Genomic DNA, 24,433 nt, shown 5'->3' on the forward strand with positions numbered 1-24,433 from the left:
ATAAAAACAATTTCGGTTAAGTAAAGAACCACTCAAGCAACTGACATCATCTGCTGAGACAGCAAAAAAGCTTTTTGCGTCTTAGAGTCAAAACAAATCTCATTAGAAATGCATTTGCAAAGCCGAAAACAAAACCTGAATAACAAAAAGTCAAACAAAATTGAGTTTGAACAGATTCCTGACATACGATTCGCTTTAATTAATAAATCAACCTGTTGACTAGAAAGAAAAACGATATTGGAAGGCATATAAATTATTACAAATGAGGAAAAAACGAAACTTTCCTATTGAAATTGTGGGCGTCAAAAGGTAATGGCTTGATAAAAAGATAAACAGTCTATTATCACCGTCGAAATGCAAATGAGTTGAACATCTTATCTTCACTTAACCTTTTGCCCGCCTGGGAAAGTTAATCTGTCAAAAACGAATCGCACGCAAAGTGGGCGGCCGCAAATTGTGTTTCGTATAAATATCGTTGAGCTCAGACTGTCTGGCTGGATTTTCGGTAGCTTCGTAAGATACAGTATCTGTTTTCTGGGCGAGAACAAAAACATTTAGGAGTGCCCCCATACATCAATCAATTTGCTATCATGTGGGTTGTATAAAAAAAATAAAGAACACAAAACGCTAGAGAACAAAGCACAAAAAGCGAGGGAAAGAAAAGGTGTTGAAATTGAAGGAGGATTATTTTAATTAAATTTAGACAGGTACCTTGATACTCCAATTACAACATTTATATACATAAACAAAAATTTAAATATTTTTCAACAGTCCAAACAAATAGTAAAACGTGAACTTCCATTTGTTTACATACTTGGCATACATATTTATGCGAAACATTTAAACACATTTGCGCACAAGTTTAAGCAAATTTGACAACTTTTTTGCCACTCGCCGGTCGAACAGCATTCTCGCATTTCGAACTTCAAAAGTTTTCGCCGATTGACTGCCACAAATCAAGTTTAAGTACAGCAACAAAGCAAAAAAACTAACAAAAACTATGTAGAATAATAAAAAAAGAGAGAACCAAAACAAATGCTGCCAGTGGGCTGAAACAAATGTAATTGCGCGTGTCGAAATGTGGAACAAAAACAACCCAACAGATACAGATACTCTGTCAGTCAGCCAGTCAGCCTACAACTTTTAGATTCTAAACTCTTGATAAATTTATTTGTCTACGGGCGACAAAACAATTGAATATTTTTGCCGGCCGGCTAAAACCGAATTTAAAATGCACAACGCAACGGGGGAAAAAAAAAGAAGCACAAAATAAAACGAGAATAAATGCTGGCTGCATTTTAAAATTGCTCCGACAGGCAGAAAGAAAAGACTAAACTGCAAAGTGTTAACTACGTTTCCATGGTGCGGTTAGCGTTCAGCGATCGCGACTAGAGGAAAATGCCAAGACGTGCCAAAAACCAGACACTACTCTCACCCTTTCCCCATTTTCCCCGATTGCATAAAACTTTTCCAGCGAAAGATATAAAGTCAAGTGAAGTTTTCAATCTGTCGGATTGGGCAAGAAATGCGGTTACAAAATATTTCAGCCATCAATTTGGCGGCTTCAACAAAGTGTGTGAAGGGTTTCCAACTTAACGCTAGTAAAACTGTCAAGCTGACAAGTGGCCATCAAGTGGGCGGAGTTGAGTGGAGGCTGTAAAAGATTGTAAGGGCCAGTGATTGATTATTGAAAGACATTGGGTTAACTTATCGTTCAGGTTACTATTAATAAACAGGGAATGCTTAACAATTTAAATATATAAAATATTCAGCTAAAAGAAATTATCAAAATAATTAATAATACAATTATTGTATAACAGGTCGATACAAAAACCAACACAAAATAATTTTATTTATTTATAAAACCAAACTGTTTAAATTAATAATTAATTAATTCCTTAATTTCTATTGTTTTGGTTTGTTAGTTCATAAGTGACTTTATTTATATTGCTAGTCTAGAAAAACATTTAATCTTTAAATTGGTATTTGTTTTGCAAATAAACTCTTAAACATACACTCTCATCTAATCAGCTCGCATTACGTATACCACCCGTATGCCACATTTATACATTTTTAAAGCCATTTAAAAATAAATGTTTAAGTCATCTCTAGCAAGGCAAAGTTCTTGCCTCATATCTAAGCTTCGTGGCTTATCGTAAATAATAAAAAATCTCGATTTCATTCCGACCTGCACTCGGACCAGTCGAGTTATTTAAATTCAGCTGCGAGCCAAAAATAAACAAATGACGATAAGCATAAGAAATCACGCTCCGTTCTGATATAGTTAGTGGTATATACTATAAAGAATAATTCTCTTTGGTTAGGCAATGGGCAGAGAAAAAAACTAGTCACGTTTTTCCGGTGCTCAATGCCAAAGTGCAAATTATGCAAATCTAAGATCGCAAAACGGGGGTGGTGATGTTGGGGCATTGCTTTAAAAAGGGTGCCAAGAGTTGGCTTGAAAACAAAAAGGAAAACCCAATGAAAAATATTTATAATCGATAAATATAATCGATATATATAAAGCAATAATAAATTGTAAATAAAATCTCTTAAATTTATATTGAATAAACATATAGCTTCTTTCTATTATGCCAACTTGTCTTAAAATCTCTTCGCTATGCTTGAAATGCTTTTTCGTTCGGGTCAAAATGAATTTGTTACGCTTTGTTACCCCAAATCAGAACCAACTGACATTACCACCCGTGTATACTACCAAATAAAACGGATTTTGATACAAATAGTTCTTGTTTTCGGCTCAGTTCATTGACACTAAGCGTATTCTGGTTATAATTTCATGGGTCCTACACTCCAGTCCCCTATATCTAACCTCTCTCGCTGTCTGACTGTCTGTCATTTGCGGCTCTAACTGTTTTGCATTGTTTTATGGTCAGCCTGACTTTTTGTTCACACATGGGAAACAAAGCCATCAAATAAAACAGCCAGCAAGCGGCAGAAAAATAAAAACAACACATAGCAAAAAAAAAAAAAACCAACTGAACACGATGTGCTGCAACAGTTTCCATTTAATGAAAGGTGTGGAACCACAGTGGAATTACGGGTACAGTGGGGCAAGTGTGGGTCACCCATGTGGGTTAGAAGTTGCACCACAGAAGTGCCTGAATGCCGTTGGCTTATTTAATGTCACAGTTGCACGATCTTTTCTCGTTGATTTGGTAAGGCATGAAAGAAATGTGCGTTACTTTTTCGCTCCACGAAATATAAAAAAACCTGTGGAAATTTATGTGTGCTCTACATAATGCCCTTGTAATTAGCCTCTGGGCGATTTGTCAGCCCAACCACTTTTGTCACGTTCTTTGGGCGTTAGGTTGTCCAAGATGGTGATGATGATGTTGTTGAAGTTGAAGTTGCTGTCTTGTGGGACCCCGAGCATGAAATTGCCGGAGGCATAAAACTATCGTGAGTTCTTTGACAGCTACAAAAGATATATGGGAAGTGGGTGTCAATTGGCAGCTAAGTTGTCTTGAAAGGTTTGTATAAAATATGTAAGCGTCCTATCAATATCACGCACAAGTTGCAGAAGCATTTGTCAATTCATGATATCCATACAACCACTCAGCTAATTCTTGCAAAGGAATGGCAACTGCTGTAATTAATATAGAGCTGCAGAAATATTATGCTTAAAATTCTTATGAAAAAAAAGACTGATAAGGAATAGGTTATCGAAGTTGCCCATACTTGACCAATTAGAAATCTTTTTATTCATTAATAAGAAATAAATTGAAACCTAAGTCGATTAATACTTTAATATTTAACTTATATTTTGAACGTATATAACTGACATAGATATAAACACCTGATCTTATTAGTAGCTTCCTTGACCCTACTAAATCCATTTATAAATAATTCATGGATTAATACCATCCCATTCGCCACCATCTAATCTCACTTTCAGCACCACAAATCCATTCCTTAATTATGCCACCTTCTTTTCACGTACTTTAGCGGAAACATCAGCCTTGAAACGCTCCACCCGCGCAGGTAAGTAAGTGCATCGGTAATTGGGCTTAATAGTCGGGCTAATAAGTGAAAGATGGCACGCCCTACGGCCCCGACAAAAAAAAAATCCACTTCGAGTGGCACCAACGGAGCAAAACCCAACTGAACTCAACTGAACTAAACCGAACTGAACTGAGCCCAACCCAAGAAAACTGAAATTGAAACGAACGCTGCGAGCTGGCCGAAAACATTAATCATGCAAATGGCCCAAACACTTTTTCTCTCGCTTTTGGAAATTACAATCCAGAAAATGCGCCACTATGGGTGACTGCTCCCACAAAAAGGTGGATATACATAACTATGGTATGGGGGACGGAAAAGCGAGAAAAAAGGGAAAACAGTCTTTGAGGCGATCGGCCAACCGGCCAAGCGTTTTCCACATGGCCGCACAGAAAATTAGCAAACTAGATCAGTCTAAGAAAAGCTATATATAGCGTATACATGTAGCTATCGGTCTTAAAGATTTTCAATACGAGAAGCCCAAATGTAAATGCATCAAGGAAAAGCCGCTGCTCTGGAGCATTGGAAACCGGCGACCGGGGAAAAGTTGAAAGTAAAAGGAAAGACGAAAGGCGACTTTCCCAAATCGGCAGCAAAGGCTACTCTAGACTGGTCTGCACTCTGCTTTTTTTCCCCCAGAGGTTTTTCCTGCTTTTGCGTGGGTGTGTCTTTGTCGGCGGATCCAAAAGCGCACTGGGGATTAGCATATATTAGCGCCCCCGGCAAATGCAAGTTGGGGGTTTTAAGCCACGAAGGGGGAGAAAAACCCCAAAGAGATCGGTTCAAAAGGCAAATGGCAAAAGGGCGGAGATTTCCACGAAACGAAGAATGTTTACTCTAAATACAACTTCAATTATTTAAAAACGTTATAAAACATCTTATAACATTAATAAAACACAACAGATATTAATCTTTATCATATTTCAAAATGCTAATTTAAATGCTACTTTTTTACAACTTAGACAAATATTTAGTAAGTTTATTGTTCATGATCCTTGGGATGCTATTTTAAAGTATTTATTACATTTGAAAAGATTTTAAACCATCACTAAATTTATTTTAATCGAATTACTTTTTTAGTTTACCACTTTAGCCTTTTATAAAGTTGCGAAAAATATGTCATATGCCAACATACATTCCTAAGAGCCTTACATTTTTTAGGGTAAGCCGAAGAAGGCTAATGCATTGCCACTTTTGGTTTGGGTCCAAGTTTGAGGTAGCTGGAAGTCAACATCCAGTGGGTGGTGGGTGGTGGTTTCAGCCTGGTGAGTGAGTGGTTTCTTTTTGCTGCCTTTAAAGCCGATTTCATTGTTCGGTTAGCAGCGGCTTATAAATTTAAGTCGGGCGAAGCCCAAAGCTGGGGCATAAATTAAGACTCGGATATTGTTTCAATAGTTGACTTTGTCTAATCTCGAAGTCTGCAATCTGGAGATCAAAAGCGGTGCATTGGGGAAGGGGGCAAAGGGGCAGGAGCGGTCGCTTTGACTTTCAATATTCCTCGTGTTTTGTCGCATGCCCAAAAGCCTTTCAATTAAACGAGCCGCACGTTTTTTTTCTGGTTAAAAAAAATGCATTTTAACGCCAAAGTTCGACAGCGACAAAAAAAAACCGCAACAGTATAAACTATAAACCACTGTAACGTTGAGCATTTTTATAAATTGGAAATACAGTTGAATTTTGGTTGTAAATCAAATTTTCAGTGAAACGGTGTATTGAAGGAACATTAAATTAAACTAGATGAATGTTAAAAATTTATATGTTATATTGGTAGATATATTACAAATATATGTAAATATTATTTTTTATATTTTGTGTAGCCAGAATGAACTACCAATCATCAAAACCATTTATTGAATAATTGTTTTTTTTATTTCTCTTCTTTTCCTTCAATTTCCCTCATAAGAGCCAGACTTTTCTTTAATTGCGAGTCTCCACTGTATGTGGTAAGCATATTTTGTTACATTTTGAGGCCAACATGGGTTGGGGCACAGACAACAAAACCGAACCGATCCAAACTGGCTGCTGTTTTGTTTTTCTGGGCCTGACTCATGATGCATATGCCGCATATTGATACAGTTTTCTGTTATTTTTCTGCACCACAGAAATCGGAAAAAAAAAATAATACATACGGCCGGATAAATGATGTATGAAGTTGGGTAGGGCTGAGACTGGAAGTGAAAAATGCTGTTGTCATTGCACAAAGACCCCGTCTATTCATAGCCATTGAACTGGACACAGCTTTTCCTCAGAATTTCCTGCTGCAACGTCAAGTGAAAAGCGGAAAAGACGCTTGAGATTAAAACGGCAATGATTTAAATGCTTAAATCAGTTTTAATTAATTATTCCGTGGCGTTCAATTCGTTCTTGCCAACGAAAGTGGAAAGTGGACGCGAAAGGAAAAGAGATAACAAGTCAAGGCTTACAGTGCACTCGCTTCCTTTCACAAAGTCGAAAAAATAAACGAAAACTGTTTGGAAAATGGAAAAACCAAAAATGGCCACAACCTGACGCTCAGAAACACGATTTAAGTTAATTAAGTTGCAACTCCTTTAACGCCTACACTCTCTTTTCTACATCATTATTTCACCTTCACTACAAGTTCACCTTCGCCTCCAGAAAGCACACAAAAACTATAGATCCTCTGTGTTATCAATCCGTGATAAGTGCTACCCACAATTGCAAACATTAAGCGATCGTTTGCCAAAATAATTACACACTGTCAGCCACAAATCACAAGCCGCGTTCGAAGGTCTTTTAAAGATAAGTGTACATTGGGTATTATAAAAACACACTTATGGTAACATAATTGAATGTTTACTTTTTATGGAGATCGAGAGATGAAAACGATTGAAGAGGGAGGTAAATGATGGGTTATAAATGGTAAAAATAGGATGCAGAACTTGAAGTGAAAGAATCGTGATTTAAATTGTATGGTTTTTAAAAAGTTTAAGTACCTTCAATTGTATAGAAGTTAAATAAGAAAAAGTAATGATTTATAAATCTAATTTAATTTAAATTAATTGCCTATGTTTCGGAATTAATAAACTTAAGTTGAGAACATGAAGTGTTTACATTTAATTATCTTCATCAAACAAAGATTTCCCACAATGACATATCAATCAAAAAGTAAACCCCGCTAATTGTGATCCGCTTAGCCGGTTTTAGCCAGGAAAACACCAGCCAACAATGTAAGCAATTTCCAAGCAAACATTTAATCTTTCTTTCATCCAAAGCTGACAAATCAATTCCCCCAGCAAATTAAATAAGAATGATTAAACACTGGCTCGCGAGAGCAGTTTTCACTTTGTGTTCGAATGCCTTAAAAAGAGAATCGTTTAGGCCATATTTAGAAGAGAAGAAAAGCCGTCGCCGACTAAGAAAGTCTGCAGATTTATACCGACTTGATAAATGCTTACAAATCGCCAAACGACACTTTACTTTCTGTGCAGTTAGAAAGTCGTGTTTGCGACTAATAGCGAAATATGATAAACGACAAGACAGACTTGATGAACACTTTCCCAGCGAACTGGGAGGCTGGTCATTAGAAGAAAACACCGCCGACAAGACTGGCAAAACGACTTTGCATTGGTTTTGTTTTTTAGCCGAGAGAAAAGTAGAACAAAAAAGAGGAAAATCGAGACGAGTTGAGGCCGCTTTTCTGCGGGCAAACGGGACGAGGAAAAGTGGCTGCACATTTTGCTTTCAATTTGCCAAGTAGCCAGCGCAGATAACATGGCGTATGAGCAATGTTCAAGAGTAGGGCGGGTGGAAAATCGAGGGGAAAGAGGGGAAAGGGGGAAGGGGATGAATCTTATGGGCCAAAACAATTACGACTGCAAATGAAGTTGCTGGCTTTTGTGGTCTGCGGGTGGTGGGCGTGGCTCTGGGGGCAATTATGACCAGCAGTCGTGTAGAAAGAGGGGAAAAGCATCCATCTGCATACATGGAAAATGCAGGAAAAACTCAACTCCTCCTCACGAGCCAATGTTTTCTGCTCCAAAAAGCTCAAAGCGGCTGTGAAAATGATTTTTCCCAGTTTTCATCTCGTCTCTAAAATTGCAAAACAAAATAAAAAATGATTTTAACTGCAACATTATGAAAACGAAAGGCACGCAGATATCAAAAGGAAAATGCAAATTGCGTGCAAAAATGCTGTTTGATTATCCCCTAATGTGACCTTGAACTTTGGCACCTGCTAAGGGTAGAAATGGAAAAAACAGACATCAAACTTGTTAAATCAGAATGCCCCCTCCAGCTTTGAAGCTGATTAATTATTGCGCATTACGCAAGTCGAACGTTGTAAACTTTTCAGCCTTTTCCGTTGTAGTTCCTCGCCGAGGGAAAAACAAATTAGAAAATTGTTTGCCGCAAATTGCGCTGCGCTGACATTTGCAAAAGTTTTGCTGCGTTTTTTTGCCAAACAAAAAAAGTTGCCTTGCACGCGGTCGAAAAATGAAAAACCAACTTGGATAATAATTAAGATGTTGAACCAATAAAGGGCAACAGGGTATGGGCGGAAAACTATATAATTAAAGCATAAATAATTTGTAAATAATAAATAAGTTTTAAAGTTATAATTGAAGAGCTTACTGAAGGTTTATTCGTAACAGTAACAATGGCAGTGAAATGCTTTATACAGAGCACTAAACATTTTGTTACATTTTGAATTTTAATTTAAATAAACAACGCATTGAACGAATCATTCGAATCATACTGATAAATAGCTTAAATTCCAAAAATCTTTCTTGCTTTTCCCTCCCATTCAACACACAAAAGTCCCCCGAAAGCCAAAAACTTACATTGAAATGTCAAGTGCTGAAGTCCCCTTAACTAAAGCTCCGCTTCACTCCCAAAACACTGAACTTTTATTGCCCCACAAAGGGGACATTTGCATCAAAAATAAATGAACGCGTGGAAAATGCATGACATAGAGCAAAAAAAAAAGGGGCGTAAAAACTGAGTAGCATAATTAATGGAAAACAAGCGGCTGCTGCACTCGTGGATCCATTCATGAACAATATGGAGTAATTTATGATGGGGTCGTCAGTTTTTTTTTAGCGCTTTGTTCGAGGGTAAACCATTTTTTTCTTCATTTTTTTTAAATAAATATTTTGTGCTGTCTTTTTTTTTGCAATATATTGTAGTGTTTTTTTCTTTCAATTTTTTGTTGCCTGACTTTCTTGTTTGCCATTTTTTGTTGTCTGATTTTTGTTTGCTTATGTTTTGAACTCACTTTTTCGCTGCGCTCGTAATTCGCTGGGAACTTGGGCGAGCCGAAGACCGATGATGGCGATGGGGTTAACGGCGACGCCAGCGGCGACTGCGACTGCGACTGCAGCGCCATTCGCTGGTGATGCAGCGTGGAAAGCGTCGGCGTCGACGCCGACAGCGACGCCGGGGTCATGATTAAATGCCGCATTATTTTACCCGATTTTCCACTAATTTTTCTCACTTCTCCACCCGCTTTTCACTGGCTATTGTGCTGGTGTTTTTTTTTCGGCTTTTGTTTACTTGGTTGTTTTTACGTTGCACTCGGCGGCGATTTACATTTCAACAATTACATTGTTTTTGCCGTTTGTTTTGGTCAGCTTTTCGTTACGATTCGCTTTTTTATTGGCTTTATTTTTATTTTCCCCCGTCTCACTTTATTTCACTGTAAATGTCAATTGCCGTTGTGGGGTATAACATTTTGCTAAAAACAACAGAAATTTAATAAGCTTAATTCAACAGCTGCCGCGGATGTTGACAGAACGGAACAGTCATCATCGCCAAATGGGTTACGTTCTGAATACCAGAAATAAAAGTACTCTTTCACTCTGCCCAATTCACTCTCTAATGTGTCGCTCTCTATTTTGTGGTCAGTTTTCTAATTACAGTTCTTTTAATAAATATACATTATGCTTTAAATTACAGGGCAGAAATATTTGGTATCATATAAAAATCAAAGAAAAATGATAAAAATATTTTCGTAAACGAAATGTTCATCTAATCTATAATTGACAATAAGTTTTTCCCTTTACTTTGCTTTCGACTTCCTAATTGTTTATAACATTTTTCGCTACCGCTTAGCAAACGAATTGCGATTTCGAACCTCTTCCCCTTTTCTCCTTATCTGACCACTTTAATTGCCTTTATTTTTATCACCTTGGCTTCTCACAAATTTGCGTTTCCCCTTTTTGCTTCTCGCTTATCACCTTTTTTTCCTGCTATTTCAATTCCGACCCTTGTTATTTTTATTCTTATTGTTGCTAGTTAACTAGCATTATTCGTAGGAATTATTATTATCATTTAAAAATAAGAACGTTGTAGTTGTGTGAAACTTTTACAATTTAGCTTTTCCCAAATTATTCGGAAATTCAATTCATTTTCAGGCAATTGCAAATCTCAAAATGTTCAATTTCAGTTTCGATTTCGTTCTTTTTTATCTCATTTTTGTTTATTTTTCAGCTGTCAAGCATATCAGACTTTTGATAAGCACTTTGCAAAAGCAGACTACGATAAATTGCGTATACGACACCGGGACACCAAGAAAAACTGAAAGTGCTTCCAATTATATTACACTTTGACTTTGTTCCATGAGTTTATACAAAACAAAATTTTAAAATTAAAAAAAATTTAAAACCTTAAAAAGAAGATGACTTTTAAAAGGCGTTCTGTTTCTTCCACAACTTATTCTAATTTGCATATGGCAGTGATCTAATCACTTAATTAAATTAACCGCAAGAATCTCAAAACTGACAATTGGCTTGATTGCATTTTTTGTGTGGTTTTTCTTGGCTCTTTTACAGATTATATAACGTCATTTCGATCATTAAAACTTGATGACGCTGGGCTAATTATTTTTTTGTGTTTATTTCTTTTTGTTGTTGCTTGCAGTCGACGTCGCAGCCGGCGTCTCTGTCGACCGAATTACACGCACCGAAAATGTACAAAAGAGACAAAAGCAACAACTAACAACATTCGAAGGTCATTTCGCAGTTTTTGGGCAAATTAGAAACATGAAAAGCACACTAAAAACTGAGTTTAACACGATTTAAGCGGGTCAAATGCAATTTGTTCGCCTGCCAAAATATTACTTTTATTCTACGATTCGGCTTGTTATGTTGTTTTTTTCCGTTGATTAACTTTTCATAATTTTCCGAATTGCACAAACAAATTGCATGCGAAACAATTGCAAATACCAATACAAATGCAGCCAGGCGAGACGCGAAGAAAAGCGCGAGGAAAACGGAAAACCAGAGAGCACGCAGGAAAATCGCGGCGTTCCAATTGGAATACGAATTGTAACTGAAAGGCGGCGACCAAAGCAAATGAAGCTAAAGCAGCGCAAAGGCAAAGTCGTTGGCGCAGTTGGAGCAAAGCTCAAAGAGAGGAGAACGGAGAGAGAGAGCGCGCAAGTAAAAGCAACTAACGGGTTAAAAGCAGCCCCAACAGCTGATTAACAATAACAAAAAACCGCAAGGGATATCCCCACTCTCTCCTAAAAATTAAATAAGCACAAAATCAACTGATGTTTTCAGAAACAATTTTTTTTATTTACATTTGAAACATAAGTTACATTTATTTTGGTCAGAAATGTACTTATTCAGAATCCCTAAATAGCAATATTTTTTTATTTAAATATACGCAGATATTAAGATATTTTTATTAAGTTTCCAATTTTACAAAATATCGAAAATTTTGATTTCCTAGAGGGGAAAAGGCAATGAATTCAATCCTGAAATTCTGGTGGCTAAAACAAAAATCAATTTTTCCGATCATTTTTTTTTTCAAAATGCAAATTGCAGTGTAGATTTTGTTTTGTTTTTGCATCCGAAGAGGTCACCAATTGGAAAGCTTTTGCAGAGCAAGTAAGGCTTTCTCTTCCTCTCTTTGTGTCTATTGTTTCTTTTTTGCTGATCTCTTCATCTCTGCCTCTCTTTCAGACTCATAATTGCATTCGATTTGGTTTATTATTTAATATCATTTTTTGTGGGTGGGTGGTGTTTGGTGGTCGGGTGGTTTGTCTGTCTGTCTGCTGCGTGCATTGAACTTGACATTAAACAATGCAATTGTTTTGTTTTACTAATTGCGTGAAATTCGAGCGGTCTTTAATTGTGGGTTAGCTTTGTGGAACCTGAGTTGGGAAGTGTGTGGTGGGATGGTTAATGAACTTATTTACTCGGTGGGTGGTGTGGGGTGGAATGTGGGTCGATGGAGAGACAATCGCTGGAGATGATTGATGAGGATTTTTTTGTGATGATGCTAATTAGCTGGGTGTAACTAAGAGTGAATGATACGAGTCATTGAGACGTTTACAAATTGCAATTTTAATTATACGTACTTTATATTAGTAGTATTTATAATTTTTTAAACCATTATTTTGGGTTTTAATATATTTTAGTGGATGCAAAATTAAATAACATTTTGTAACAGAAATAATGCCAAATTAAATATGTAAATATGATAAACTCAATACATTAAATCATCAATGGCATGCCTCAATACATTTTACAACTTTCTCAACCATCTATTTTCAATTAAAACCCCCAAACAAAAATAAAATCTAACAAAAACCAACGCCAACTCATGACCACTCAGCATTTCAAAAGGAAAAATACTTTTTGTGGAATGCCAGCAAATTAATCAAATCGCAGACAGATGAAAAAAAAATAAATTATAACAATCGGGAAAAATATATAAAAATAAATGACACAACCAATTCGTATTGCATTAGTGGGCGAAGTTCGAATGAATGCAGCGAAACTTTCCATTTTCCTCTGCAGGCCAAGAAGATAAACAAAAACCGTTTGGAAAACTGGATCACATGCACTGCAGGCGGTCGCTCATTTAAGCGGGATCCGACAGTGACAAACTTGCCAACTAAACCACCTTTGAGGCGTCCAATCTTCACAAACGAAGATCGAGTCGTTGAAAGGAATTGAATATGCCTGATTGAATGCATATTATGTAAACAAGTCTTCACAAATAATATTTATTTTGTTTATAAATTTTTTTCATTTAAAAATTTTAAACGAAGACTCAAGAAATAAGATATTTTTAAATGTTGGACAAATATTATAATGTTTCGTATTATATTATTGCTGTAAGGCGGATATATGTTTTATATCACTGGTAAATGCTTATTTACGTAAGGAGTTCATATACCAAATATGGTGGCGGGACCCACAATAGATCCCGAGATTTAGGGTTCTGTATATTGAACAAACTCTTCATCAACATAAATAATTGTACTCACCCTATCCATTAATTGCTCATCGTTGCGTTTGCGCCTCGCCGGCGCTCTTATAATGCGTCCCACATCTGGAGCGTCCATGATTATCTTTCCAGTGGGGTTTCGAACCAGCGCAAATCACTTATACGCGAGCGCTGGACGGTTGGTGAATCCGTTAAGTGCAGCTTTGAGCATTTAATTTTGCTCAGAAATCGCTTCGAGCGCAACTCAAAGCTTTCCTTTCCGCGGAGCTCACAAAATCCACTGCATACTTTGGGGCTGGCTGCATTTGGTTTTAAAATTTGGCAGTTTTATTTGAAAATATTTTTATACTCTTTTGATATTTTTATATGGCAAGTCGGGAATTTTAGTTACTTTTTTGTTGGAAGCAATGGTTGCAATTGGCTCTTGTTTCAGCAGGCAGCAAGCTGTAAAGATAATGCAAAACATTTGAGTTAATTAAATATTATCACAACTTCGTAAAAAGATAGAGACATAATAATGAAAGACCAGTTACTTAACATTTAACAGATTTTTTATTAAACCCAGTTACGGAAAAAACTGACCATTTAATTTCAACTTAAAGAAATTTATTAAAACTTTGTCTCACTTAAGCCAAGTTCTATAGGAAATTGAAAAATGCATTAGAAGGACTCTTTCACTTTTTCCTCGTTTACCTTAAGCACACTTTTTCCCTCTATTGGTGCTTGGCCAATTTCCTTGGCCTTTTTTTTCATAGAACCAAAGTTTACCCCCACGATTTTACTTTTTTCAGTTTTCCGCTGAATAAAATATGATTGAGGTTCAAGGCGACTGAAGCTTTCAACTGCAACAATGTCAATTTGCTGCCTGAAGAGCTGCGGCTGTTTGTCTCGAGGCAAACTATTCCCGAGCTGTTAAATTGATTTCGACGGTGTGGAGGGCAGCTGCTTATAAAATAGTCAAGAGTTAAGAGGAAAAGCGGAAGGAAACCCAGAGCCACCTAATCAATTTGTCGAGTGGAAAGTGGCTAAAAGATTGCTGACTAAGTTGGTAAGATGAATACAGGTTTTTATGGGAAAATGTGTTGGGTAATGTGTTTAGGATGGTAAATGTGTTGGCTAACAGATAAGTTTATAAATCAATCGCAGTGTTGGTTAACATATAAGGTTATAAATCAATCGCAGTACTATTTTAAAAGATGAATACTTAGTAGTCTTCGCAAAAAAATAAACAAATTTATAAACCACACAATAAAGAAAATATTACATTTAATTGTTTAATTAGCTAATTGATCAATTAGGTGACCTATTTAACGCTTCCACGCCCTATTAACTTCTGCTACGATTAAACACAATCACAAAGTCAGACACAAATCAGAGCAGCAATTAGATAATCTTCAAATCAATTGAATCAACATTGGGGCTCGACAGATTCGAAAAGTTCGTCACTTCCCACTGTTGACAAATCATTTAAAATGCAGTCGGCTAGAGGGGAAGTTCTGTTCTCCCAAAACGGTTGACGATTGTCATCCAATAATGGCCATGTGACGTCTGTATATCCAATGAATCACAAATCATTCGCAATTCTCACTTATTTATACACTCCCACCCAAATTGATAAGAGATGTCGACGTGCAATTTCAAATGATTTCATTAGGTCCAAGGTAAGTTTATCTTAGGCTTGCGATAAATGTTAGTGGGTCGATTGTGGTTGTGGTTTTGCTTATATAAGTATATAGGCGGCACTTGGGCAAGTTAATTAAACAACAAGGAAATACTTGTAATTAATGCGCAAAAAGGTAGCAACAACAAAACAATGACTAAGTGATTACAGATACAAAGCGGGCTACAAAGAAAAAAAAAACGTAGAAGACGGTGGCGAACCCTCAAAACCTCTGCTTGAATGAATCCAAAAAAGTGTGGCGGAAAAGCGTGGAAAAACAGCGGGAAAAACGGCAGACAAAAGAAGATACCCTCATTCATGAAGTTGAACAATTTTCTTCTTCGTTTTTCCTCTATTTTTGGTGTGATGCCGATTGCTGCATTTGCCTTTGCATAATTTGTTGAAAGATGCCAAAGCAGGTGACCAAAAGTTGCGAAAATTCTTTAATTTGCCAACCAAGTTTTCTTTGGCTGGAAAAACTAGAGAGCTAACGATAAAAGTTTCGGCAATTTAACGTTGAGTAGAAAATGGTCCATTGATTAAAGTTTCCAAACGGGATAAATGAATTTAAAATAAAAGACTTTACCTTAAAGGAGGTAAAACTAAAGACTTCGGTCTTCTTAAATTATAAACAAACTATTGATAACAAGTCGCTTAACTATATAACCCATAAATATAAACCTATTTAACTCATTTAAAACAACTTTAATTTCACCTGCTTTAAAAACAGTAGCACACGCCATTAACAAATCACATTATTAAAGCAATCAGCACTAAATTGACAATATTATCATTTTGTTAACTTGTTTAATTGCCCGAGTCAGGTTCGACGAAAGCGAAAAAAGCGGTCTATAAATAAGTGTTAACATATTGACAATAAACGTGTAGTTTATCAACAGACACGAGCTACAACAAATGAAATGTAAGGGGACCTGTAATGCCCACGTATGTGGCAGTTTCTACCTTTTCCCGATATCTTTTCCCGTTGGATCCTCTTGACAAGTGGAAATGCGGGGAAAAGGGTAATCTGCAATTAAGTCAGCTCCAATTCCGCGGAACTTTTCAGTAGATCTCGCCCACTTTTTACCCGAAGCAATTAAATTATGTATTATCTTTGGATTGGCTTTCGGTTCAAGTCAAGTTGTAAATCGATTAGGGGACTGCCCCTACTCTCCTTTTCTTCTTTTTTCTATTGTATACAGTGACCGTCATAAATAAATGCAGTTGACGGCAGTTTTGAGTGATTTATGCGACAGTTTCCCAGGCAATTGGATTTTTTTATGATTTTTATTTTCTATTTTTCTATTGATTAGATTGACTAGCGAATCTCACATATTGGGCGGATTTTTATCTTTGACCATCGTGCCTTCTACAATTTTTTTTTGCAGTTATTATTGTCAGAGCGTTGAGAACAAGTTTTATTTTATCTTTTTGCTGTCGGCTGCTGGCTTTTTTTCTCGCTTCTTGTGAGTCAATTGACCCAAATTGTTGGGCTCCGGCCTTTGTGTCTGAATCGACTTGGGCAGCCTCTCTTGTTGTAGCAGACGTGTCGTTTTTGCTGTTCTCAGATTGGCCCCAAAATACCCTGCAATTCCAGGGGATAAAGAAAATCAGAAAGATCTTTTAAAAAAAACCAAACTAGTTCCCGAATATTATAAACAATCCCAAGAATCTAGCCAATTTATTTTACTTTTACAAATACTTAGATTTGAAATGTAAAATAAATTAGTCAACAAAATTAATATCGCGATTTTTAAAAAGTTCACCTTTAAAATGTGTTTATTTTAAAGTCAGGGCATCTGAAGTTCCATACATTGAATCAGAATTCCATACATGTTTTTCCCTTAGTTTCCTGTTCTTTTGTTTTTAGTGGGTCGTCTTAAAACGAAAGGCAGTTGAACTTTGCCAAAATGATCAGCTAAAAAGCTGAAGTGGTTGGTCATGTGGCTGCAAATAACTCTTATCTGATTCGATGAGATACAAGCGGGATTTAAATTAATACTAATAAACTAACTAATGAATGGTTCATTTTGATTTATAAAGAATGTTATGATAATCTCAGGGAATGAATACTTGATATGCTTGTTTGTTAAGTGCTGCAAATTCTATGAAACCGCTTAAAATTTTAACAAATTTTGTGAAAGTGATGCTACACTTAATGCTCAGTCAGCATGAATTTAAAAGATTTAAGCAATTTTTTGGAATTAAATCATTAAATCCGTTTATGACAAAAGAATCAATAAAATTCAAGGGCATCGCACATTTGTTTGCATTTGCCTCATCTACGAAATTGTGTTTGCCCAAATTTTGAGCTGAGTCTGCAATTTATCCCAACATTTTATGGATCATTTAGCAAATGAGAGGAGGCCCCTTAAAAAGAAAACCGAAAACCAAGCATCGTGAAAAATATTGCAAACTTTGGTTAAATTCATTTTTAAGGCCTTTGACTTTTTTTTTTGCGAGTGCGAAACGAGTTCAATGAATTTCTGTGTCAACAGCTTGCAAGTTTTAATTTATTTCGCCGCTTTTTGATGACTCGATTTAGGCAATCGTTGAACCCAAAAGCTAAATTTAGTGAAGTGGAAAGTTTTAACAACTATTTTCCTTATTTGCCAAAAATTATCTAATGAATCAGCAGGACAGCCACAGCTGGCTGTTAACGCTTCAAAAGTCTTCTTAATGATTTCTTTCGCTTTCAGTCCATATTATTATTATTTCTCTCATAAATCCTGTTTTACAACCGTCTGATTGTAGGCAAAAGGTATTTTAATTTGCGAATTCGTTTGTTTGAGAAAGGAAATCGGTAGTTTATGGTCTTTAAGAGCTCTAACAAATTATCAGGAAATGTGGCAGTGATCACATTTATCTATTTATTATATTTGTTAAAATTTATTAGATGCATAACCTGAACTTGGGGTTGCCATACGAAATGTATTACAGCCATTAACCATAAATACCGAATAATTAGAGTGTTATAATAGCAAACAAATTTAATGTTAACATAAACAAGTCGTATCTTTAAAAATATCCCATTTGGGCAGGATTTTTTATCAGTACACTCTCTGAAATTACCTTTCAACACATTTCAAATACGGAGTATTGTAAATATTTCTTGTGCACTTTAAATTACCATTTTCTCTCATTAACTCGTCTGTATAGTGTAATTAAAATACAAATTCACCGGCCACAACCGAAGACGCCCATGAGCAAATAGTTTATGAGGGGGAGTAAATTCAGGGGGGTTTTCAGGAGGAACCCGATGGCAGAAAAGCAATAAAAAAAACCTCCTCTAAAGATTGAAATCCAAGTTGCTAAAGCTAAATTTTCAACTCGAACTGGACTCAAAAATGAAGCTGGAAAATCGAGAAGATAGTGCACATTGCACGCTGCGCGTTTTATTTTCTTCGACGCCTCAAGTGTTAATAAAATGTTACAGTTAAGTTGCCATGGGAGGCGTCGAGGGAGGCGTGGCACATCCACCGTATGTGGTAAACATTTTTGCAAATGGAATGCAAAATGAATTGCAACCAAATGGAGTTGTTGCCGCTGCAGATTATAATGCTGTTTTTGCTGTTGTTGCGCAAGATGATTGCAATTCCATTTCCAATGATTGGCAAACAGCATCCCCAGGGGCGTGGGGCATTAGGGGGCGGGGCCAGGGGCAGAAGGGTGTGAAGGCAACGCGACTTGGAATCAAAAAAAAAAAAAAAAAAACTGAGCTAAGGCCCAGCACATGCAACATCTGAGGCAGCCGAAACAAAAATTTGCATGATGCGCTTGCCATATGCAAAATAAATGCATGGCACTGCCAGAAATATTTTTAAACGAACAACTATTAATGGTGACATTAAAGGGACTATTCATCATTTTATTTTGAAGTTAAAATTATGCTAAAATATATATAAAAATATTTAAAAGTAGTACGTTTATATTAAATATGCAGAACAGCAGTTGAACATTTTTATTTTATTTTTAAGTAAGCTTACAACTTTAAAGTTACTACAATTTTCCAAGTGTAGTACTTAAGTTATGCCCTTTTGGGCTTCAGGTGTTGTCTTGGGAAAAACAACTTGAGATATCTTTAAGTGAAGAAAACTGGCAAAAATTTAAATACACATGTGAAAATGGGCGAGATAAAAAAGGCATTATAAGAAGAGGGATAAGTGGAGAAATAATTCCAAGCGAGACAATGAGGCTGCAGAAACGAACGCAACGCAAAAATGTACACGGAAGCCGAACGGGGGGAAAAAAACAACGAAAATGAATTTCCAAATCGCGATGAAAATGGTTTTCCAATTTTGCATGGACCTGTGAATCTCCGGGAAAAGTGCAAGGAAAACCCAAAGCAAACAGAAAAGTGAACTGAAGTTAAATAAGCGTTAAATTGGCTGCTGCATTTACACATGGAAAACAATAAAAGCTGTGAAATGTTTTAGGGCTTATTAAGAGTACTCCACTAAAAAGTCGAAAAACATTAGCATACAAAATTAACAGCGGGCAATGAAAACCTAAAGCTGAGTTCAATGCCCTCTCCCCAAAGAAATACCTCATCTTTGGCATAATGAAGAAAAACTCCGCAATGTACGCAACATTTCTGCACACACTTGAGACAAAGCCATTAAAAAAGAACATAATGAAAAGCAAACTTAAATAATAAAAAGCTAGAAACAGAAAAAGAAAGAAGGTAAAATATTCGCACACCTAACTAACAATGAGAAGCAATGAACTGCCTTATAAAGTTAAAACAAAGGCAAGAAAAAGAATAGGAACAACAAGTAGAACTACCATCGTTCTGTGAATTATGGCGTCACTAGTCGTCCGATTTCAAGCTATCAAAAGCATTAATTACATATACATATATATAGTATAGAAATTAGTTATCAGCGTGCAAAAATAAAACGACTGTTAACCGATATGGAAAGTCGCAAAGTCGAAAGGGGAAACCACTAAAGAATCAAACGGTTAAAATACAAGATGTGTCATGAGGTCTCGAAATCTCTTGTTTATTTCACTGGCGCCTCTGGCTTCTTTTGTTGTTTACCTGTTTCTTAAAGAAGTTGTTCTTTTCTTTTTATCTTTTTTTTTCTTGTCCTGAGCCATAAACAGTTATCAACTGGTGGCGATAAACATATATATTTGATGGTTTGATTATGACATAGATGTTGAACAAGTCTGTTGACAAGGCGATAGATTGCAGAACCTTACAGTTTGAAATCGAAAATTGCTTTGAATGAGATCATATTTTTAAAGTGTTAAAATTGACACTCAAGCTTACTCAAAGAACATCGATCTCTGATGATCTTGACCCAATGAGAGCTATTATTTTTTTTTGCAGATTAGTGATCATTAGTTGTATACTGCGTGGGTTCATCGCAAGTTGACCTTAAATATTTGATTAATTATAAAATTGCCTGTTCATATTCATAATCATGAAATACACCTGAAAAGGTAATTGATTTCGAGGGGAAGTTTGTTTTAGAGGATGCTAATAATATTCAAACTATTTTAGCAAACATGTCATAAATCACATTAATTATATCATACAATTTTCATTATTTAAATGGCAATGATAGACACTTTCTGATGTTTCAGTCTTGAAGATAGATCACAATAAGTATTACCCATATTGAAAGGGAGTTTCTAGCACACAATTACTTTAGATGGACCTTGGTACATCAAACAGTTGACAGGCTGTAGTATTGTTTAACTATGACAAAAGTGCGAGTTAGTCTCACCTGATCACACAAAAGTTAGTTATAGAGGCAAGTGCGGTCTTGACTAAAGTGAACTTTAAGTTTGCTAGTAGTAATCAGAATTGAACTTAAAGCAACTACGAAAAACACATAAATATAAGATAAGAACTTTATGGGCTATTTGAAATCTTCAACGATTGATAAGATATCTGTGACCAATTTTAGTGAAAGTGTTAATCTCTTGTTTGGGTATTCTAGAACAGCTGTGAATAATTTCAACTTCTACTTGGAAGCTTTCAACATTGTGATGTCTAATCTAACACATGACAACATTAAATGGGGAAATGGAAAATCAACAGAGCTCATCAGCATGCAACAGCTTTCATTCAAAGCAATCTTAGAATTCAAATAAGTAAAGTGTAATTAATATGCCCAGGAAAGACTTCAGACTTCTGGTTGTTCATTTGTTTTTGCTGGCAGGTTGCACACGTCAATGGCAGGCCCAGAATCCCCAGACTCAGTTTCAGATTCGGAACCGAGCTGACAGCTTCATATCATATCAAATAACCTTCGTGTGGAAACAAACAGAAACCGGTTGCCTGCACTCTGCTTATATAAAATTATATCCACCACATGGGAGAGGGCTATGTGGTCGCGTAATAAAATTAGAAAACGAGGGGGGCCTGAAGGGGGGTGGTGTTTGGGTGCCGGGCAGGAGGAAGTACCACCCATCAACCCATCAACCCACCAACGGAGCTGCAACAGAGCGGAAACTATTCGCTGTTGGCCGTGTTTGCCGCTTGGCTCTCAGCTCTCAGCTGTTAGTTGTTAGCTGTCGGCCGTTGGCAAATCTCAGATGGCTGTCCATTTCTTGACACTTGACAAACTTGGTTAGAGGGTATTTGCGGGTAAGATTGGTTAGGAAGATATTTAACAAGAGTTTAACGAGAGCAAATTGCATTAAAGCCAACTCATTTAACTTTGCATGCAAAGTTTTCCCACCAACATAAAGAATTTTACGCAATACAAAAGACTAGACTTGGCAAACAAACACATTTGTTAAATTAAGTACATATTTACTTTACTGCATAGTTAGTGTCTTTTATATTTTTTCAGCCTTGAAAATATTTGGGAATTAGAAATAAAACACTTTAGCTAGATCGTAAAAATACTCGTTTATATAATTATGGGAATCCTGAGATCCCATTAAGTCCGATAATAAAAATAATAAATAATAAATCCATTTACTTTTTGTCCCATTAACAAATTGGTTTAAAAGACTAAAATAATATAGTTAGCAAGCCTTCAATAAAGATTTTTAATACAATTATTTTATTTAATATACAAAGTAGAATAAATTGCAATTTAAATTGAAGTCTGATAAAAATATCAATATACACAGACCATAGTTATGTTTAAAACTTATACAAAAAAATAATTGAAAAGCATTTTTTAACCTGGGGTATTCTACAGATTAAATCCATTTTCACCCCTCATTTAATTATGCAGCTGGCAAAAAATTACGAATATCAACTCCCACTGACGGCGAACTCTTATCGATAGAAACAAGGCTGCCGGTTCGCGCCAACAGGGGGCGTGTTTTAGTCGCCATATCAGCTCATTAAGTCGTCTATGTCTGGGAAAAAGTAATTTCCAGGCGTAACAATTGTTAATGCAACAAAGCGCTGAATGGGCCACTTCATTAGCACTGTCAAACCAACCGCAAAATGACTCAACTTAACTCAACTTTCAGCTCGGAGAACAGAAATGGTAAATAAGTCGAGATCAAGATTCTTCAGGCCTTGTCTCGTAATCTCCTCAACTTGATGGATGTGTCTTTCTGTGTGGGCCTCGTGAAACCGACAAAAAAAAAAGAAACAAAAAATCCACTTAAAAGCATACATAAATATCAATTAAACGTTTGGCCACTGAACTTTTGTTTGACTTACGAAACCGTTCAAGTTTAAGTGATTTCTGAACCATGAAAAGCCATTCAACATGGTGAAGGTCATTGTCTTTGGGGGATACTCATTTTCGGGTCAAAAATTGGGTAAGCTTTCCCCAACACCGATTAAATGTCAAAGCAAGTTAAACAAAATTTTAGCAATTGTGCAATTGTAGCTGGAAAGTTATGCCGAAGTTAACCTAGTTTTTCGGCCCTGTTGACTTTAATTTGCAAGCGAAACCAAAAAATGGGGGAAACGGGTTACATAGAACACAAGTTTCGGCTTCATGACATTCCAATTTGCATAGGTGAGTGAAAACCACAGAGAAAAAGCCCAGAGAACTTGCTCACAGAATTATTGTATTATTTTTTGACAATTCGATGAACAGAACGGTAAAAAAAGAAAGCGAACCTCAAGTCCAGGAAACGGAATGACACTAAAAAAAATTGCTCAAGTGAGTCATTAAGCTGGCTGAGAAGTCTTGTTTCGCCGTCTCTTTCTTCTGACCCATCCCCGTCTCTGTCTCTTTGTGGAAGCAGCCATAAAGGAAGCACTCCACACACACCTCAACGGAACTCAAGGGGCAAGGGCAAACACCTTGAAGAGCACAGGAGGAGCAGAAGAAAGGTGCACAACTGCATTTCCTTGGCTCTTTGTGTGTGGCATAAAAAACACCTCTTGGCCAAAAGGAATTGGGTGGAGCTATCAAGGATTTCCTTTGTTTTGCCTCACGGTGTTGCCAAACGGGTCAACAAGAGAGTGAGTTATCATTAAAAATTAATTCGGTATGCATTATTTATTTTATTTCGAAAGTTTAAGTATTGAAGCCGACAGTTTTAAAAAGAACAGTCAATAAAATATAATTATACTCAGAAATATTCTTTATTTACGTGATGAATTTATTTTATAATGATTTGTCTCATGTTATATATAATATATTATCAACTAAAAACAAAAATCACCTAGTAAATAATTAAATAAACATTTCAACAGCGTCCTCATGTAAAGAAATTGTTCTTAATTACCTGTTTAAGTTTTATGATTGAGTAACAATTTTAACTAGCAATCTTGAATAAATTAAGACCACTGAAAATTCTATAGAAACTTTCACGCACAAAAAGTAAACAATTTTAGTGGTATTCTCTCCATTCCCTGCCAATCCCACTTTCTCACATCCCTATGATTTTTCCACCATCGTTTCTTACATTGTTTACCTGAGCAAGTTTGGCAGGAAGCAGCTGACGATTTTGGCCAGCCGAAAATATGCAGACAACAAAGACAAGGTTTTCCAAGGTGCACAGCAAAAAAAAATTAAAGACGAAAACAAATTTATAAAAATATGCAAACAAAATGCCACTTATTTAAATCAAACCAAACTATTATATTTTAAAAATCAGAATATTACTGTATTTAAAATAAAAATTATTACCATTTACCATATTTTTGGAGTTATTTTAATTCATCATTCTATTAAATGTTTTAGACTTAATATTTATGTTGGTGTAATAAAATATTTATTTGGAAAAGCTTTACTAGTGCAGCCACAGTGTGCAGCCCCTCTCCTTCGCCTGTCTGAAAACTTTGGGTGGGAAAAAAAGGAAAGCGAGGGAAACCGACCTGCGGGGGCGTTGTCAACATTGTCAGACGGTCTCCAACCGCAGCGGGAAAAGCGGGGAAAATGGAGGCGAAAAGCGACAACTAACTAAAGCTGACAGTGGCTTGGGCCAAATTGAGTTGGCATTAGTCAAACCAAACAGAACTCACGGCAATGGGGATTGTCTGGAGCGAAGAAGCACCTCAAGAGCGAAATCATAGGTAAGAAAAAAGAAAAGTTTCCTACCGAGCTTTGCTCAGTATATCAAATTTTTTCCAGCTACGTGTGCCGCTTCTCACGCTCCAGCTTTAGTTCATCGGAA

General features: G+C 36.3%; 1 protein-coding gene across 8 annotated transcripts in view; it reads right to left on the reverse strand.

The window, feature by feature from the left end:
• The window catches only part of LOC108053546 (mitogen-activated protein kinase-binding protein 1), a 65,658-nt gene that overhangs the window by 24,679 nt on the left and 16,546 nt on the right, over positions 1-24,433 (reverse strand). For 3 of the 8 annotated variants that reach the window (XM_044459619.1, XM_044459615.1, XM_044459613.1), the window contains exon 2: positions 13,259-13,662. In XM_044459619.1, coding sequence (XP_044315554.1) covers positions 13,259-13,336 — 78 coding nt within the window. In that variant the 5' untranslated portion in view covers positions 13,337-13,662. Of the gene's footprint in view, positions 1-9,253; positions 11,503-13,258; positions 13,663-24,433 lie in introns of those variants that run through there. The other 5 variants (XM_044459611.1, XM_044459610.1, XM_044459612.1 and 2 more) reach the window with 5 other exon arrangements.

The sequence above is a fragment of the Drosophila rhopaloa genome, unplaced genomic scaffold (assembly GCF_018152115.1).
Source record: "Drosophila rhopaloa isolate 14029-0021.01 unplaced genomic scaffold, ASM1815211v1 contig_2, whole genome shotgun sequence".
NCBI classification, from domain to species: Eukaryota; Metazoa; Arthropoda; class Insecta; order Diptera; family Drosophilidae; genus Drosophila; species Drosophila rhopaloa.